This window comes from Mesocricetus auratus, unplaced genomic scaffold (assembly GCF_017639785.1).
Source record: "Mesocricetus auratus isolate SY011 unplaced genomic scaffold, BCM_Maur_2.0 Super-Scaffold_100024, whole genome shotgun sequence".
NCBI classification, from domain to species: domain Eukaryota; kingdom Metazoa; phylum Chordata; class Mammalia; order Rodentia; family Cricetidae; genus Mesocricetus; species Mesocricetus auratus.
Genome location: NW_024429205.1, coordinates 19726232 through 19743557, shown reverse-complemented (window position 1 = coordinate 19743557; position 17326 = coordinate 19726232). Strand labels below are relative to the sequence as shown.

At 55.9% G+C, this 17326-nt stretch overlaps 1 protein-coding gene across 7 annotated transcripts in view; it reads left to right on the top strand.

Moving 5' to 3' along the window:
* Nucleotides 1-17326, top strand: part of Otof (otoferlin) — a 94456-nt gene that overhangs the window by 74541 nt on the left and 2589 nt on the right. For 2 of the 7 annotated variants that reach the window (XM_013116035.2, XM_040730817.1), the window contains 30 exons: nt 754-934; nt 1036-1156; nt 1594-1694; nt 1802-1892; nt 1991-2107; nt 2352-2504; nt 2767-2956; nt 3059-3183; nt 3527-3661; nt 4097-4258; nt 4372-4491; nt 5533-5694; nt 5824-5986; nt 6561-6631; nt 7668-7697; nt 8000-8131; nt 8458-8524; nt 9779-9909; nt 10009-10143; nt 10345-10482; nt 11096-11223; nt 11326-11496; nt 12091-12251; nt 12868-13010; nt 13312-13400; nt 15029-15127; nt 15264-15505; nt 15961-16139; nt 16269-16369; nt 16836-17030. In XM_013116035.2, the coding sequence (XP_012971489.1) occupies nt 754-934; nt 1036-1156; nt 1594-1694; nt 1802-1892; nt 1991-2107; nt 2352-2504; nt 2767-2956; nt 3059-3183; nt 3527-3661; nt 4097-4258; nt 4372-4491; nt 5533-5694; nt 5824-5986; nt 6561-6631; nt 7668-7697; nt 8000-8131; nt 8458-8524; nt 9779-9909; nt 10009-10143; nt 10345-10482; nt 11096-11223; nt 11326-11496; nt 12091-12251; nt 12868-13010; nt 13312-13400; nt 15029-15127; nt 15264-15505; nt 15961-16139; nt 16269-16369; nt 16836-17016 (4019 nt within the window). In that variant the 3' untranslated portion in view covers nt 17017-17030. Of the gene's footprint in view, nt 1-753; nt 935-1035; nt 1157-1593; nt 1695-1801; nt 1893-1990; nt 2108-2351; nt 2505-2766; nt 2957-3058; nt 3184-3526; nt 3662-4096; nt 4259-4371; nt 4492-5532; nt 5695-5823; nt 5987-6500; nt 6632-7667; nt 7698-7999; nt 8132-8457; nt 8525-9778; nt 9910-10008; nt 10144-10344; nt 10483-11095; nt 11224-11325; nt 11497-12090; nt 12252-12867; nt 13011-13311; nt 13401-15028; nt 15128-15263; nt 15506-15960; nt 16140-16268; nt 16370-16835; nt 17031-17326 lie in introns of those variants that run through there. The other 5 variants (XM_021229221.2, XM_040730816.1, XM_021229223.2 and 2 more) reach the window with 3 other exon arrangements.

Below are 17326 nucleotides of genomic sequence, written 5' to 3'. Positions count from 1 at the left end.
GTGACAAAATGCCGTGACCATAAAGCAAGCTGGGGAGGAAAGGGTTTATTTGGCTTACACTTCAGCAATGCTGTTCATCACTGAAGGAAGTCAGGACAGGACCTCAGACAGGGCAGGATCCTGGGGCCAGGAGCCAATGCAGAGGCCATGGACAGATGCTGCTTACTGGCTTGCTCAGCCTGCTTTCTTGCAGAACCCAGGGCCACCAGCCCAGGGATGACGTCACCCACAATGGACTGGGCTCTCTCCTGTTGATCACTAAATGAGAAAACGCCTTACAGCTAATGCTCATGGAGGCATTTCTTCCACTGAGGCTCCTTCCTCTCTGACGGCGCTAGCTTGTGTCAAGTTGACACAAAAAACCAGCCAGTACAGTGAGCAACACTAATGTGTTTCACTGTCCTCAAATGCCCTTGAAGCATTTTGAAATTGAAAAACATTCTTGAAAGTGTACTTGACTGTAAGAGAGGTCAACCATCACTCCACCAAAGGGCCAGACTGGGACTAGAACATTAGAAGGGGGGAGGAGGAGCCCCGCCCCCAGCAGTGGAGCAGACAGAGGAGAAATCCAGGCTACATTCTGAGTCGGGCATAGCCATCATCAGACCTCTCCCTTACGGGGGACATGGGATCTCTCCCTGGATGGTGTTGTCTGAGTCCTTTCCCTCTCCAAGAGAAATGCATGGGCTGGATTGAGGGTGGGGTGAGTGATGAAAAGGACTGTAGGCCTTTCACATACCACTCTTTGTCCAGGAAACTATGGCAACGAAGTTGATGGCATGTCACGACCCCAGCGGCCTCGGCCCCGGAAGGAGCCTGGGGATGAAGAGGAAGTAGACCTGATTCAGAACTCCAGTGATGATGAGGGTGATGAAGGCGGAGACCTAGCCTCAGTGTCTTCCACCCCCCCTATGCGGCCCCAGATCACAGACAGGTGGGCCCTGCCCCTCGCCCCTGCCTCCAGTGGCCTTGGCCCTCGCTGCCCAGGGCCCTAGACTTCAACATCCTTCACCCTCCCTCTGCATCCCTCCCCAGGAACTACTTTCACCTGCCCTACCTGGAGCGCAAGCCCTGCATCTACATTAAGAGCTGGTGGCCTGATCAGCGACGACGCCTCTACAATGCAAACATCATGGACCACATAGCTGATAAGCTGGTCAGGGCCAGGCAGGGGTGGTGGGATCTGGAATTATGGGCACGTGTGAGGGCCTCACCTGTAAAACAAGGGCCGTTTATCCAGAGGCATAAAGGCAGGGGACCCCAACAGGTCCCAGAGCTCTGGAGTAGAGTCTAAGGGTCTGCCCTCTAGGTCTGGGCCCTGGGAGGCAGCTGGGCAGGCTTCAGGTCTGCATAAGGGCTCTACCCAGCCCCGGGTCCTGCTCAGCCCACCATGGTCACAGCCCAGGGTGCTTCTGCCTGAAGGAGCTGGAGACCCAAGAGTAACCAAGAGTCACCACTGTCTACAATAGGCCCTGGGGACTTGGTGGCTCCTTCAGAATATATATAGGATAGCCCATGCTTCCTGGGGTGAACGGGAGGGACATCTGGGAGGAGGGCGGAGGCCCCAAGTGCACCTGAAACCCCGGTTCACAGGAAGAAGGTCTGAATGACGTGCAGGAGATGATCAAAACAGAGAAGTCCTACCCGGAGCGCCGCCTGCGGGGCGTGCTAGAGGAACTTAGCTGTGGCTGCCAGTGAGAGGACGGACAGGGAGGGCAGGGTGGGGACGGGGGACACCATAGCCAGGTCAGGGCAGAGCAGGCTAAGCCTCGGCTCTTCCCCGCCCCCCATCCCTCTGCAGCCGCTTCCTCTCCCTCTCGGACAAGGACCAGGGCCACGCGTCCCGCACCAAGCTGGATCGGGAGCGCCTCAAGTCCTGTATGAGGGAGCTGGTGAGGCCACAGCTGGACCCTGGGCTCAAGGAAGCCAACGGGCAGGGGCTCAAGCTGTCACTGAAAGCTGAATGCTCCTCCTACGCTCTTCCCAACAGGAGAGCATGGGGCAGCAGGCCAAGAGCCTGAGGGCTCAGGTGAAGCGACACACTGTGCGGGACAAGCTGAGGCTATGCCAGAACTTCCTACAGAAGCTACGCTTCCTGGCAGATGAGGTGGGTGGCCTAGAGGCTAGGGACAGCACGGAAAGGAGCTGGCCAGAAAGTCTGCCCCTGGGCGGGTCCTCTGTAAACAAGATTCAGTGGGAGAAAAAAGCCCAAGAATGAGGGTCTCTCCCTTCCAAGCCCCCAGCTCCCCCTCAGCCAGGCCCAGCCCCCAGGAGTGTGGTGCATCAAGCTCAGGGTCCCTTTATACTGAAGCTGCCCCCACCCCACCCCCGCACACCTGTGCTCTCCGCAGCCCCAGCACAGCATTCCAGACGTGTTCATTTGGATGATGAGCAACAACAAGCGTATCGCCTACGCCCGGGTGCCCTCCAAGGACCTGCTCTTCTCCATTGTGGAGGAGGAGATGGGCAAGGACTGCGCCAAAGTCAAGACCCTCTTCCTCAAGGTGCCGGGGGATGGGGCTCGGCGGGGGAGGTGTGTTCTTCTCCGCTGACTCTCGCTGGCCTGAGGGACGGAGCTGGGACCCTTAACTAGCAGGTGTTCAGAGGTCTGGAGCCCTCCTGGCCCTCCTGGCTCCATCTGCCCATCCCTCTTGAGTGAAGGGGTGGGCACGACTCTGCCTAAGGCTTCAACACCACCCTGGGCCTCCCTTACTCTGTGGGCCCTGGGAGCTGTCAGGCTCTTGGTGACCCTGAGCCTGTCCCTAGCTGCCAGGGAAGAGGGGCTTCGGCTCGGCAGGCTGGACAGTACAGGCCAAGCTGGAGCTCTACCTGTGGCTGGGCCTCAGTAAGCAGCGAAAGGACTTCCTGTGCGGCCTGCCCTGCGGCTTCGAGGAGGTCAAGGCAGCCCAAGGCCTGGGTCTGCACTCCTTTCCACCCATCAGCCTGGTCTACACCAGTGAGTGAGGACTCCTCACCCTGGGTGGCCCACTCTCCCGGCTTGTACCCCCAGGGGGCCACAGGGGCCATACGGCATAGCTCAGCCCACTCTTCCCCACAGAGAAGCAAGCCTTCCAGCTCCGAGCCCACATGTATCAGGCCCGAAGCCTCTTTGCTGCCGACAGCAGTGGGCTCTCTGATCCCTTCGCCCGTGTCTTCTTCATCAACCAAAGCCAGTGCACAGAGGTGAGGGCCTTGGGGGGGGGGGCTTGAGGAGAGGAGCTCTAGGGGGAGGGGCTCTGGCTTGGGAGCACTAGGAGGCAGTACAACTGATCTGCTAGTTCCCCAGATCCTCAGAGGGAAGTCCTTCAGGTAAATGGCTAGGCTGGCAAAAGCCACCAGCTTGAACTATGCCCACAAGGCAAGAAGACTTTGTCAGGGCACTGGGAACCAACTTCACAGGAGCCTTGACTTTCGGATTTCTGGGAAAGACGGGGAATCAAACACTCCTGCCTGCAGGGTTCCCTGCAGCCCGTGACTAGGAGTGGGGTCTGCCCCTTGTTCCCCATCCATCAACTCCATGGTGCAGGTTCTGAATGAGACGCTGTGTCCCACTTGGGACCAAATGCTCGTATTTGACAACCTGGAGCTGTATGGTGAAGCGCATGAATTACGAGACGATCCCCCCATCATTGTCATTGAAATTTACGACCAGGACACCATGGTAAGGGTGGGCACTGGCACCAGTGACCGCTAGCAGACCCTCCCCTTACAGATTCCCCACCCTCCCCCTGCAAATGATGCCCTATGTTGGCTGCCTCTGTTGGGAAGCCAGGTTGGTGACCAAGCCTCCTGCCCACCCACAACCTGGTCCTCTTCCAGTACAATGAGCGTCTCGGGGATTAGGAGCAAACCACAGTGTTTCCCACCTCCTGGATACACACACTGAGGCCAGTGTCTTCCAGAGATGTACCAGGGAGCCCTGTTGTCACAGCCCCACCCCCGCTCCGGGGCTCTGCTCCCTACCAATATTGTTCACAGTCTGTAGCAGGTTCTGGGGTGGCGAGGAAAGGTCGGGATAAAACCCCTTCCAAGAGGAGCTAACTCTGCCTATAACCGTTGGGGTGCCCAAGGGAACTCTAGAGTTGTGTTGTGTTAGGGCAAAGCTGACTTCATGGGCCGGACCTTCGCCAAGCCCCTGGTGAAGATGGCAGAGGAGGCATACTGCCCGCCTCGCTTCCCGCCCCAGCTCGAGTACTACCAGATCTACCGCGGCAATGCCACTGCCGGGGACCTCCTGGCTGCCTTCGAGCTGCTGCAGGTAGGTGGCAGCCAAGGGTGAGGGCTGGGAGTAAGATCTCGTGACACCAACACACTGGGAAAAGGGCCCTCTCCTTGGACCTGCCACTATGACTTACGACTTCATTTCTTCAGATTGGGCCATCCGGGAAGGCCGACCTGCCACCCATCAACGGCCCGGTGGACATGGACAGAGGACCCATCATGCCTGTGCCAGTGGGAATCCGGCCAGTGCTCAGCAAGTATCGAGTAGAGGTGTGTGTAGCAGGCTCTTTCTTTTGGACCACCAACCAACTCCCAAATCATGACAGAGACTTAGTATTAGTTACGAATGCTCGGTCTAGCTTACACTCATTTCTGGCCAGCGCTTTTAACTTAAATTAATCTGTTTCTCTAATCTACCTTTTGTCTCGGGTGCTTTGCTTTTCTTTCCTTCTGTGTATCTGACTTTCACGGCTTCTCCTGTCCAGCTGGTGACTGCCTGGCTTCTGGCCTGGGTGTGTCTCTTTCCTTCCTCTTCCATCTCCTTCTTCTCGAGCCCAGATTTCTCCTCCTATTTATTCTTTCTGCCCACCAGCCCTGCCTATCCCTCTCCCGTCTACCTTTTGGCCATTTGGCTTTTTACCAGACCAATCAGGTGCCATAGGCAGGCAAGGTGAAATGAATACAACACATCTTTACACAATCCAACACACGTCATTACATCGTTAAACAAACGAGGCACAAACAAAAGCAACACACCTCTACACAGTTAAAGTAACACTCTGCAGCAAAAACAAACGTAACACATCTTTGCCCAGTTAAAGTAATTTCCGCAACAGAGGTGCGTGAGGGCTCCATGCCCCTTCCTGCCCTGCCTGTGACCTTTGCCCGGCACCTTGAGGCTTTGCTCCCTGAAGCACCATGAGTTCCCAGTCTATGTGAGGCATCAAATTCCTAGTCCCCTAGCCACACCCCTCAGTTTCAGAAAAGCACAGCAAGGACCCAAGAGTGGAGGGGACTGGCCCAAGATCACTCCCCGGAGCCAGCAGCACTGACACAGGCCCCAGCCCAGGCTGCTGCCGGTCCTGCTCTGACAGAGTCACAGCCCTGTGCCCAGAGCCATTGTCGGCCCCTGCCTTCCACAGTGACCCTACCCGAGGCCTCCGAGGATGCTCGCCACACGCAGCCTCCCGGCGCTGCCCTGCCCTGACAATCTAGCCTCTCCTTACCTCCCACCCTGTCACTGATTTCTCGGGTGACCCTTCCCAGCCACCACTGGCTCCCTTCACAAAGCCACCCTCTCCCTGCTCCCAGGTGCTGTTCTGGGGCCTGAGGGACTTGAAGAGGGTGAACCTGGCCCAGGTGGACCGACCACGGGTGGACATCGAGTGTGCGGGGAAAGGGGTGCAGTCATCCCTGATCCACAACTATAAGAAGAGCCCCAACTTCAACACCCTGGTCAAGTGGTTTGAAGTGGTGAGTGAGGGAGCTGACAGATCAGGGCAGGGCTAGGAACGGCCCATGCGGCTTGCCTTAGCCAGCCCCCTCTGCCCCTTTCTCTGAGCTCTGAGGCATAGGCTGTAACACGTTACCATCATCTCCCAGGACCTCCCAGAGAATGAGCTCCTGCACCCACCCTTGAACATCCGAGTGGTGGACTGCCGGGCCTTTGGACGATACACCCTGGTGGGCTCCCATGCTGTCAGCTCCCTGCGACGCTTCATCTACAGACCCCCGGACCGCACAGCCCCCAACTGGAACACCACCGGTATGGCCACTAAAGCCTGGGCCTGGCTCTAGCCAGCTCCTAGAAGTTCGAGCATCCCTCAGGGTTTCCTCTATGGCGTATCTATGGGGCAGTGTGGCAGGGTAGTGGGATTGGGGGGGCAGTGGACATCCGTAGGGCCAGAGAAGGCTGCACAGGGCTGCCCTTCACTCTGAGGCCCACAGCCAGTACTGGGCAGGCCCTCAAAAAGGCTGAGAGCAGACGACCTCTTCTACCAGGTGATGGAGGACGCCCCGGGCCCTCTCCTGAGCACAGCCTTCAGGCTTCACCTCAGTTCTGCTGTCAGGACACACCAGCGATCCACCCTTCTCTCTAGATCATTTTCTTTCCTGGCACTCATCTTGTTCTTATATCTGCCCTGTCCCTCCTATGCCCTGAGAAAGTTCCAGAATCTGCTGTAAACCATTCTTCCTACCTTACTGCTGCTCACTGTGACTCTGTTCCTCCTCTGTCTGTCTGTCTGTCTGTCTGTCTGTCTGTCTGTCTCTCTGTCCAGTCAGGCTTCTCCGGGGCTGCCACGTGCTGTGCAATGGGGGCCCCTCTTCTCGCCCCACAGGGGAGGTGGTAGTGAGCATGGAGCCCGAGGTGCCTGTCAAGAAGCTGGAGACCATGGTGAAGCTGGATGCGGTAAGGGAGTGGCCGCCCCCCCCCCCCGGCCGGGGGCACACAATCACAGGTGGCAAGCCAGGCTGACCTGTCCTGAGAGCACAACACCCTGACTTAACTAAGTGTAGTTGTCAAGAGCCAACCTTGATTCAGGGCGTGTGGGAGCATTGCACACACGTGTACGCACATGTGTGCACGAGCAGATGACATGGATGTATAAGAAGGAGTAGTAACAGAGGCGATGATGACCTGAAGCGTTTCATACTCCAGAAATGACCCCCTAGGCAATGGACTGCTTATGACAGGTACGTCCTGCACAGGCCATTTTCCATGCCAAGTGATGCCCCAGGAGCCTGGGCTGGGGAAGAATCTCCACGGGGAGGTCCTGTTCCTCTGGCTTTAGGACCAGGGCTGTCTGCCTGGCAAAGGAAGGCCTGTAGGAAGGCAGGATGGGCCAGCCTGGAGCCAGCGTCCCTGAGGCCCCGTCTCTGCTCGGAGCCACACAGGGCTCCCTCCCAGCCTCAATTTCAGCCTCCTGTTCGCTACCACACTTGATTCACACAGCCTGGGGTATTTCCTAGCTTCTGAGGCCTGGTCTAAAGTGCTCTTCCCCTGACCTGGCCAGTGAGTAGAACCAGGGCTGCCAATGGTCTCTAGAAAGAACAGAAGGGGGGGGGAGGCTGCTGCTGTGGGTAGGCGGTGCCGCCTGGAAAGCTCGATGCCCAGGCACTCGGTTTTGAATACTCTGTGGCCCAGCTTCCCACCCCTTCCCCATACGGACTCATCATTAGCCATAAAGCCCCAGTGACTCTAAGGTACAGGCCGCCGGGGGAGTGGCAGAAGCAGCCTCGAGTAGGCCCTTAGTCACCTTAGCAGGCAGCCTGCCCTGTGAGTGTGAAGCTTGCCTTGCAGTCAAGAGCAAGGGGCTCTCAGCAAAGAGTAAGCATCGGTCACCGTGTGCATCCTCGTGGTTCCAGGCTTCTGGCTTCCTGGGCTGGCCCACTGCCTGCCCACTCGGTTCTTGGTGGCTAATCTCGTCCTGTCTTTCCCTCTGCAGACTTCTGATGCCGTGGTCAAGGTGGACGTGGTAAGTGTGGGAGCTGTGTGGGGCCCTGGGGCAAGAGACCCTTTTGCTGACACCAGCACCAGGCCAACTTCATGGACCTGGCCATGCCTCCCTGAGTGCCTGTCCTGCCTTGACCTGTGGCTCACAGTGGCAGGCTGTGCTTCCTGTGGGGCTGTAGCCTCCATGGCATCGGAGACCCCACAGCACTATGGGGGGGGGCTTTCTGTGATCAGATGGCCAGAGTGGGGAGGGACCATTCAGGGTCCCGGGAAAGGGTGGAAAGCGGGAGACCCTATGGGACAGTCGCGCTGGCCAATCCCCAGGCTGAGGAGGAGAAGGAAAGGAAGAAGAGGAAAAAGAAAGGAGCGTCAGACGAGGCAGAGGAAGAGGAGCCGGATGAGAGCATGCTGGACTGGTGGTCCAAGTACTTTGCCTCCATCGACACAATGAAGGAGGTGAGGCCCGGGCACGGGCTGGGTTCTAGAAAGGAGGAAGGGGAGGCAGGTGACCTCTCCAGCTCCTACCGTAACCCCCAGGAGCAGCTCTGAAATCTCCCTTCAGAACCCTCCCTCCTTGGGCTGGTAGACAGTTGCCTTTCCTGGCTTAGTCCCCTCTCGTCAGCCACGTGTCCCACAAAGATCTGTGGCATCTGCATGATGAGCACACATCATACCAGATGCTGTGGGAGGCAAAGATAGGGAACCACGAGTCTTGTGGAGGTGAAGGTGCCGTCAGCCATTGAGACATGGAGAGTCAGGGAAGCCCCTTCATGTTTTGGCAGCAACTTCGGCAACATGAGGCCTCTGGAATTGACTTAGAAGAGAAGGAAGAAATGGATACCACTGAGGGTGAGCCCTGGCCCCTGGCATCCAGACCCCTGGATTCCTGCATCTATGACAACATCTGCTGCTTCCCAGCCCTGGCTGGGGTGTGTGTATGTGTGCGTGCTGAGTGTGTGCATACTGTGAGTGCGTACACACTGTGTATGATGTTAGCATTGGTTATACAGGTGTGTGTGTGTGTGCGTGTGTGTGTATACTGTGTATGAACTTGAGTGTATACTGTGTGTATACTGTGTATGAACTTGAGTGCCCACATACCACAACACGCATGTGGAGCTCGGTGGATAACCTCATGTGTCTGTCACTCCGCACTTTCCACCTTGCTTGAAATAGGCTCTCAATGCCTCTGTGTACACCAGACTGGCTGGCCCGAGAGCCTCCAGGAATTCTCCAGTCTCTACCTTCCATTTCCCCATAGGAGCTCTGGGTCTACAGACACTTGTGCTATGCATCCAGCCTTTACATGAACTCCTGGGGTACAAACTTAGGTCCTCACACTTGAAATGCTCCCTCTGAGCCATCTCCCCAAGCACTGGTATTATCAATTTTTTTTTTTTTGCGACAGGGTTTCTCTGTGTAGCTTTGGAACCTGTCCTGGAACTCACTCTGTAGACCAGGCTGGCCACGAACTCACAGAGATCCGCCTGCCTCTGCCTCCCAAGTGCTGGGATTAAAAGCGTGTGCCACCAACGCCCAGCCGGTATTATCAATTTTTCAAAGAAAGACACTATACAAATGGTTTCCTCTTTTAGTCTAAGCATACCAGTGGCACATATGCCTGGAATCCCACTGGATCCAGCTTGGGAAATGCTAATAGGAAGCAACCTTGTTAATATAAACCTAGAAAACAAAGGGAGCAGACAGAGGACCACACAGACCCAGCGTCTTGCCCACTGACTCTGCCAAGAGAAAACAACTGTCTGTGTCCCTACCCCAGACATGGCCTCTGCATCTCCTCACGGAATGCACTGAGACTCTAAAGTTGTCAGGCATGGTGGCGCACGCCTTTAGTCCCAACACTCAGGAAGCAGAGGCAAGCGGATCTCTGTGAGTTCGAGGTCAGCCTGTTCTAGAGAGCAAGTTCCAAGACAGCCAGAGCTATGCAGAGAAACCATGTCTCAAAAAACAAGAGAGAGAGAGACTCCAAAGTTAAGTGGAGAAGCAGCGAGGCTGGGTCTCGAGCTCAGTTCTCTCCTCTCTGGCCCTCCCCACCTAAGATCTTCTAAGCTGACTAGGGCCGCCTTTTCTATTTTGGGCCAGGCCTGAAGGGGCCGATAAAGAACAAGGATAAATCCAGGGCTGCCAAGGAGGAGAAGAAGAAGAAAATCCCTGGTCCTGGCCAGGGACCAGAGGCTCCTGAGAAGAAGAAAGCCAAGATCGACGAGCTGAAGGTGAGGTCTGGGAGCAGATCCTGCCCGGGTGCAAGGTGGGAGGGAGGCAGCAGATGGGGCGGGGTGCTGGCATGAGGCTTGACGGCCTGGCCTGTCTAGGTGTACCCCAAAGAGCTGGAAACAGAGTTCGACAACTTTGAGGACTGGCTGCATACCTTCAACCTATTGCGGGGCAAGACGGGGGATGATGAAGATGGGTCCACAGAGGAAGAACGAATCGTGGGTCGGTTCAAGGTCGGGCAAGGAGCATGGCCCAACTGTTGTCCCCCCACCCCACCCCCGCAACCTTGTTTTTCTGTGTCTCTGTCACTGCCCTCTAGAACCCCTGTATCTTCCATGATCCGAGTGTTAAGGCCTTGCCACACTGTGAGCCTATACTGTTGGCCCTGTCCAGGGGAACCTGCAGCCTTACACCCCGCCCATGCCTTGATCCAGGGTTCCCTCTGTGTGTACAAAGTGCCACTCCCAGAGGATGTATCTCGAGAAGCTGGCTATGACCCCACCTATGGAATGTTCCAAGGCATCCCAAGCAATGACCCTATTAATGTGCTGGTTCGAATCTATGTGGTCCGGGTAAGACGCCCTTCACATCCCCCTCCCTGCAAGCCCCCCAGCCTCCGGCTGGAGAGATTAGGGTAGCTTGGAGACATCAGAGGGGTCCACTGGTCTAGTCCCCATCTTTCCAGAGAGGAAGTTCAGTCCCTGGGACTAGAAGCAGCAACTTCTTTCTAGAGTCACACAGTGAGACTTCTTTTTTTTGTTGTTGTTTTTTGGTTTTTTTTTTTTGTTGTTTTGTTTTGTTTTGGGTTTTTTTTTTTTGGTTTTTTGAGACAGGGTTTCTCTGTATTGTCTTAGAAGCTGTCCTGGAACTCGCTTTGTAGACCAGGCTGGCCTCGAACTCACAGAGATCCACCCGTCTCTGCCTCCCGAGTGCTGGGATTAAAGGCGTGCGCCACCAACGCCCTTTTTTTGGTTTTTTGAGACAGGGTTTCTCTCTATTGTTTTGGAGGCTGTCCTGGAACTACCTCTGTAGACCAGGCTGGCGTCGAACTCACAGAGATGCGCCCACAGTGAGACTTCTGTCTCTAACCCAATAACTCTGTCCCCACTTTTCAACACCATGGGACCCTCAGGAACAGGGCAGGGGTACCCAAGATTCTACTTAGGCAGCACTTACCCTGTCCAGGCCACAGACCTGCACCCGGCTGACATCAATGGCAAAGCTGACCCCTATATCGCCATCAAGCTAGGCAAGACTGACATCCGGGACAAGGAGAACTACATCTCCAAGCAGCTCAACCCCGTCTTTGGGAAGTAAGGCCTTGGGTGCCCTCTCTGCCCACCCCGACCCACAGTCCAGTCCCCACCCCTTGCCAGTCTCAACCTGCAACCCCCTCCTAACCCCCTGCCTGGCAGGTCCTTTGACATCGAGGCCTCCTTCCCAATGGAGTCCATGTTGACAGTGGCCGTGTATGACTGGGATCTGGTGGGCACTGATGACCTCATTGGAGAAACCAAGATCGACCTGGAAAACCGCTTCTACAGCAAGCACCGGGCTACCTGCGGCATTGCGCAGACCTACTCCATGTGCGAGGAGAGAGTGGGACCAGTCACTGGGAGGGCTGAGGACCAGTCTGAGGGCAGGAAATGGGGAAGGGGGTGGATGTCTGTTGCATCATAACACTAGGACAAGACTCGGGAGTAATACACATGCAAGAATTTCTGTTTTGGGTTATGCCTTCACCCTACATAAGTGCAGCTTCAGGGACTGGGCCTGAATATTCCAAGACAAGGTAGGGATGGGATTCCAAGACAAAGGAGACAATATGGAAAGCAGAAGGGGACAGGACAGTGGATACTATCTTCAGAGGATCTGGGAAAACCTCTGCTAATTACAGGCTGAGTGGCTTAGTCAAGACCCTTCCCTCTCTGGTTATCCGATGCCTCAAGAGAGCCCTTGAGGGATGATGGGGTGGTGGTTGGGCAGCACTGGATGTCGGAGCCAAAGACAAGACAGAAGGGTCAGTCTCCAGCTGCGCTGGTGTCTTGGGTGAACCTGGAGCTGCAGGAGGCCTATTGCTGATGTAGGCGATGGCCAGCTGTGGCGAACTGGCCAGAAACAGCTGCCACCTGGCATGGCCCAGCCTGAGCCGGTTCACGCCTGTGTGTCTCCTCCCACAGACACGGCTACAATATCTGGAGGGACCCTATGAAGCCCAGTCAGATCCTAACCCGTCTCTGCAAAGAAGGCAAAGTGGACGGCCCCCACTTTGGTCCCCATGGGAGAGTGAAGGTCGCCAACCGTGTCTTCACGGGGCCTTCAGAGATAGAGGACGAGAATGGTAAAGGGCCTTGAAGGCAGCTGACTGGCCCCACTCCAGGGGCTTCAGAGGCCACCAGGGAGCCACACTTCTCTATGGGGGACTAGTGCTCACGTCCTTAAACTGAGTCCTAGTGGCCTTCTGATCCATACTCCAGAGCCCCTCCCATTCTGCCTAGGGACCGCCCTGACGCCCTCTCCTGTACCACACTCACCCACACGCGACACCCCTCTCGCTTCCGTTCATCCCCACGGACCAGGAAAACACCCCATTCGACAAATGAGCCAACTGAGTCACAACAAGTTCCAGTCTGGTGACTTGCCCAAGGTCACGAATCTCTCCCGAGGCAGAGTAAGGGTGTGGACCTAGGTCTCTCTGGCTCAAAGCCCCACTCCTGCTCACCCCCACTCCTTACCCCAAGTCTGGTAAGCCAACTTCACAGGTCTTTCTGCCCCGTGGTGCAGCTGAAACCTTGGCCTTTCTCTGCGTCTGGTCCCTAGCAATAAAATAAAAGTAAGGCTAGGCAGACAGATCAAGACTCGCTCGGGGCTTTGTGCTCCTAAGCTCCTGGCCTCAGCACAGGTCCCCTGGTTCTGAAGAGACCGTGGGGATGCACCTGACCCACTGTCACCCACAGGTCAGAAGAAGCCTACAGATGAGCACGTGGCATTGTCTGCTCTGAGACACTGGGAGGACATCCCCCGGGTGGGCTGCCGCCTTGTACCAGAACACGTGGAGACCAGGCCGCTGCTCAACCCTGACAAGCCAGGCATCGAGCAGGTGATGCACAGCTGACTGGGCTCTGGGGTTGCAGACCCTCAACCTGGGGTCCCCTGTGTCCCACTGCACTCCCCATGCCTCCCCACAAGGCCAGCTTGAATGGCAGTGTGTGATCTAAGAATCACATCAGGGAGCTGGCTCCCCCAGAAGCTGTCACTGACTATTGGTGGTGATATTATAAAGCATCCTAGCAGCCAAGGCTAGCAATAGATGGCATGCAGCTTCGGAGAGGCCAGGAAGGTGGACCCCCTTGAGCAGAGGAAATAGGTCGCTCAGACATCCTCACCCCTCTCTTCCTCAGGGTCGCCTGGAGCTGTGGGTGGATATGTTCCCCATGGACATGCCAGCTCCTGGGACGCCTCTGGATATCTCCCCCAGGAAACCCAAGAAGTGAGTTGCCTGAGATGGGCACTATCCCCTTACCCAACCTCATCCGCTTCCCAGGACAGCCTAGGCTCTCGCACGGGTGGAAACTAGCCTCCACTGGTCACTCTCTCCAGGGACTCAGGTTTCGGGGCGTGCCCGGACCACAGATGACCCGTGCCCCAGAGCCCTCCTGCACCCCAGTGGCGTCCACTCTGCCTGTGCTCACACAGTTCCCTCCCACACGCACTGCTAGAGTGCCTTTTCTGGACCACACTCACATTTCACCACACTTTCTTCCGGAGCTAAGCCGCCGCCTCACGTGACTAGGTGGTCTTGGCCCTGGAGATCAGTGTCCCTGCAGCTTGAACATCATCAGCTCTTGGGCCTTGTGTAACTCTCTGGATACACAAAGCCCCCATGTTGCCGTCTTCATTTTCCTCTTGCAAGATTTCTTTATTCATTATGTATGCAAACCAGAAGAGGGCGCCAGATCTCACTACAGATGGTTGTGAGCCACCATGTGGTTGCTGGGAATTGAACTCAGGACCTCAGGTAGAGCAGCCAGTGCTCTTAACCTCTGAGCCATCTCTCCAGCCCCCCATCTTCAATTTCTTAATTGATTTTATTTTCTGGAAATACTGGGGATTGAAGCCAGGGCCTCTTTTTCTTTTTTTGGTTTTTCGAGACAGGATTTCTCTGTATTGTTTTGGAGTCTGTCCTGGAACTCACTCTGTAGACCAGGCTGGCCTCGAACTCACAGAGATCTGCCTGCCTCTGTCTCCTCCCGAGCGCTGGGATTAAAGGCAGGTGCCACCAACACCCGGCCCTAACCCAGGGCCTCTTGAACCCTAGGCAAATACTCTACCACTGAGCTATAGCCCTAGCCCCTACTTCTTGAAGATCTTTAACCAGGGTTGGGGCCTGGATTTCCATCTTGCTCTGGCCACAGCAAATGGAGCAGCCAGCTCCACCTGAACAACCTCCAAGCCTGCAGTTGTTAGCCTTGCTATTCCAGGCTTGACCACAAGGGGGTAACCCAAACCAACAGATTGATACTCTGTTCCAGAGAGCCATATTCCCACCCACGCTTTAGTGAGTGACTCAACCTCTCTCTTAATAGTTAAAATGTAACTACCTCACTTGTAACTACAACTAAAACTCAAAGAGCAAGTCCTCTTTGATGACAAGGACATAAAGGAACCCAGGGTCCGAGGACTTCAAGTGCAGGCCACTGGGCTTAACTAGGAATGTCTTAGAAATAGGGCAGAGCCATGATTCCCCACACACACACACACACACAGACCCATGGACAGCACGTGCTTGCCACCTGCTTCACTGCAGGTGCCCCCGGGAGCCGGCACACCTCTCCGCATTCCTAGCTCTACTGCCCAAGAGTGTGCTTGGGTGTCTGCCCAAATCTGACTGCTTCTCCCCTATCTCAGCCTGTGCTAGACTAAGATACAGCCCACCAGGGCCCTACTGAACAGAAACCTCCCTCTAGTCTCCCCCACCCCCACCCCGCTCTCCCAGCCTACTCACGTCCCCAGAGCTTCTCTTGCCAACACATCGAGAGACCCCTGCCCTGACCCAGCCCCAGGACCTGGGACAAGCCCTACCCCAGGTTGCTGATGGGCCTCCCTGCTCCTGTTCAGGTACGAGCTGCGGGTCATCGTGTGGAACACAGATGAGGTGGTCCTAGAAGATGACGATTTCTTCACAGGAGAGAAGTCCAGTGACATTTTTGTGCGGGGGTGGGTGATGGTCACCGCCCTGGGAGATGCTGAGTTGGGCATTCCCACTTTCCTGGGAGAATGGATAAGGGGGCCCTGGAGTGGGGCGAGGCCCCAGGGGTGTGGCCGCAGAGTTGGAGCAGGTGTCTCCCAGCAGGTGGCTGAAGGGCCAGCAGGAGGACAAACAGGACACAGACGTCCACTACCACTCCCTCACTGGTGAAGGCAACTTTAACTGGCGTTACCTGTTCCCCTTCGACTACCTGGCTGCCGAAGAGAGGATTGTTATGTCTAAGAAGGAGTCTATGTTCTCCTGGGATGAGACGGAGTACAAGATCCCTGCACGGCTCACCTTGCAGATCTGGGATGCTGACCACTTCTCTGCTGACGACTTCCTGGGTACAGAGTAGAGGGAGGCCTAGGGCCCAGAACGGAGGGGCAGGGGTGGGCAGGCTGAGTCTGTGGCAGGGGGGCTCCACCCAGTCCTCAGAGCCAGAGAAACCACATGGGGATCTTGCCTCTCCAAAAATCTGCCCAGTTACTTCTCAGGGTCATAACTGGGGCAACAAGGAGCTCTGGGCGCACTAGGAGGCAGGATCAAAGCTGATGAAACCAGCAAGGATCCCTGAGGAGGGCAGGTTTCCCTGGGTCTCAGTTGCACCAAACTCTATCTGCATCTGCAAGCCTGGGTTTGGTGCGGCATCCTCAGTAGATGAACAACAGCCAGGATGAAGGCGTCAAATGCCTAGAGACACTCTAAGCTAAGAAGGGGCCCCAGCAAAACAGAGTAGGGGTGGAGAGAAGGAGGCAGGACAGACCCCGCTCACCCGAAACTGACTCTGATGTTGTCACAGGGGCCATTGAGCTGGACCTGAACCGGTTTCCAAGGGGCGCTAAGACAGCCAAGCAGTGTACCATGGAGATGGTCACTGGGGAGGTGGACGTGCCCCTGGTTTCCATCTTTAAACAGAAGCGCGTCAAAGGCTGGTGGCCCCTCCTGGCCCGCAATGAGAATGATGAGTTTGAGCTCACGGTGGGTACCACTTCCTGCTCGAGTGGACTGACCTACATGGGCCAGTCTGAGCCAGTCTGAGCCAGTCTGGGATACCGAAGGTCTAGCACCATGGCCTAGACAGTGGAACTCTTCTGTCCTTTCCTTCAGGGCAAGGTGGAGGCAGAGCTACACTTATTAACAGCAGAGGAGGCAGAGAAGAATCCCGTGGGCCTGGCCCGCAATGAACCTGACCCTCTAGAAAAACCCAAGTGAGTGACCTGCCTGTCTAGACCCACAGACACACAACGTTATAGGGGACAGAAAAGAGAGCCCAGACCCTTCTAGTCTTCTTGCTCCAACTCCCAAAGGACCATCCCCAGGAGAACCCACGCCTTCCTGCCTTCCTTCAACCCTAAAGCCTACCTCCTCCCTCTGAACCAAAGGAAGAGCTAGCTACAAAAGAAAGCAGTTCCTTTCCCAGGAAGCCTCTCCCCAGCAACCCCCCCGCCACCGCCACCTCCAGTCCAGCAGCAACATGGGTTCTCCCTAGTTTTTCACAAGGGCAAGCATTCCAACGGAGGCCAGACTTGGTGACCCGACAGGTGTCAGAAATGATACTGCTTGGTGCTGGTGGGCTTCTTCGTCAGTGGAGGTCTCTTGCCAAGCCTGTTCCCGCCCCCCACGTCCCCACCCCCGTCCTTTCTCCATGCTCCTCTGCTCTACCCAATGCTCCAGTCGGCCCGACACGAGCTTCATCTGGTTCTTGAACCCTCTCAAGTCTGCCCGCTACTTCCTGTGGCACACCTACCGCTGGCTGCTCCTCAAACTCCTTCTGCTGCTCCTCCTGTTGCTGCTGCTCGCCCTGTTTCTCTACTCTCTGCCTGGCTACCTAGCCAAGAAGATCCTGGGGGCCTGAGCCCTGCAGCTTCCTGTGTCTGGTACCTCTTCCTTCCGCCTCTGGACAAGGGCTGGTCAACGTGTGGGACACACTCAGGACACACATAGACACACTTACATATGTATACATATGGAACATACATAGGGAAGCACACACATGCAAAAAAACAGACACAAGACGAACACAAGCACATGTGTACAGCCACATAAACATGCATTGCAACTGACAAACTTTCAAAACCTAGTCTTAGTCTCGGAACCAGGAATGGCTACTTTATATTTTTACATTTTTGGGCCCAAGAGGTGAAACAGCCAGACCAAGGTCACCT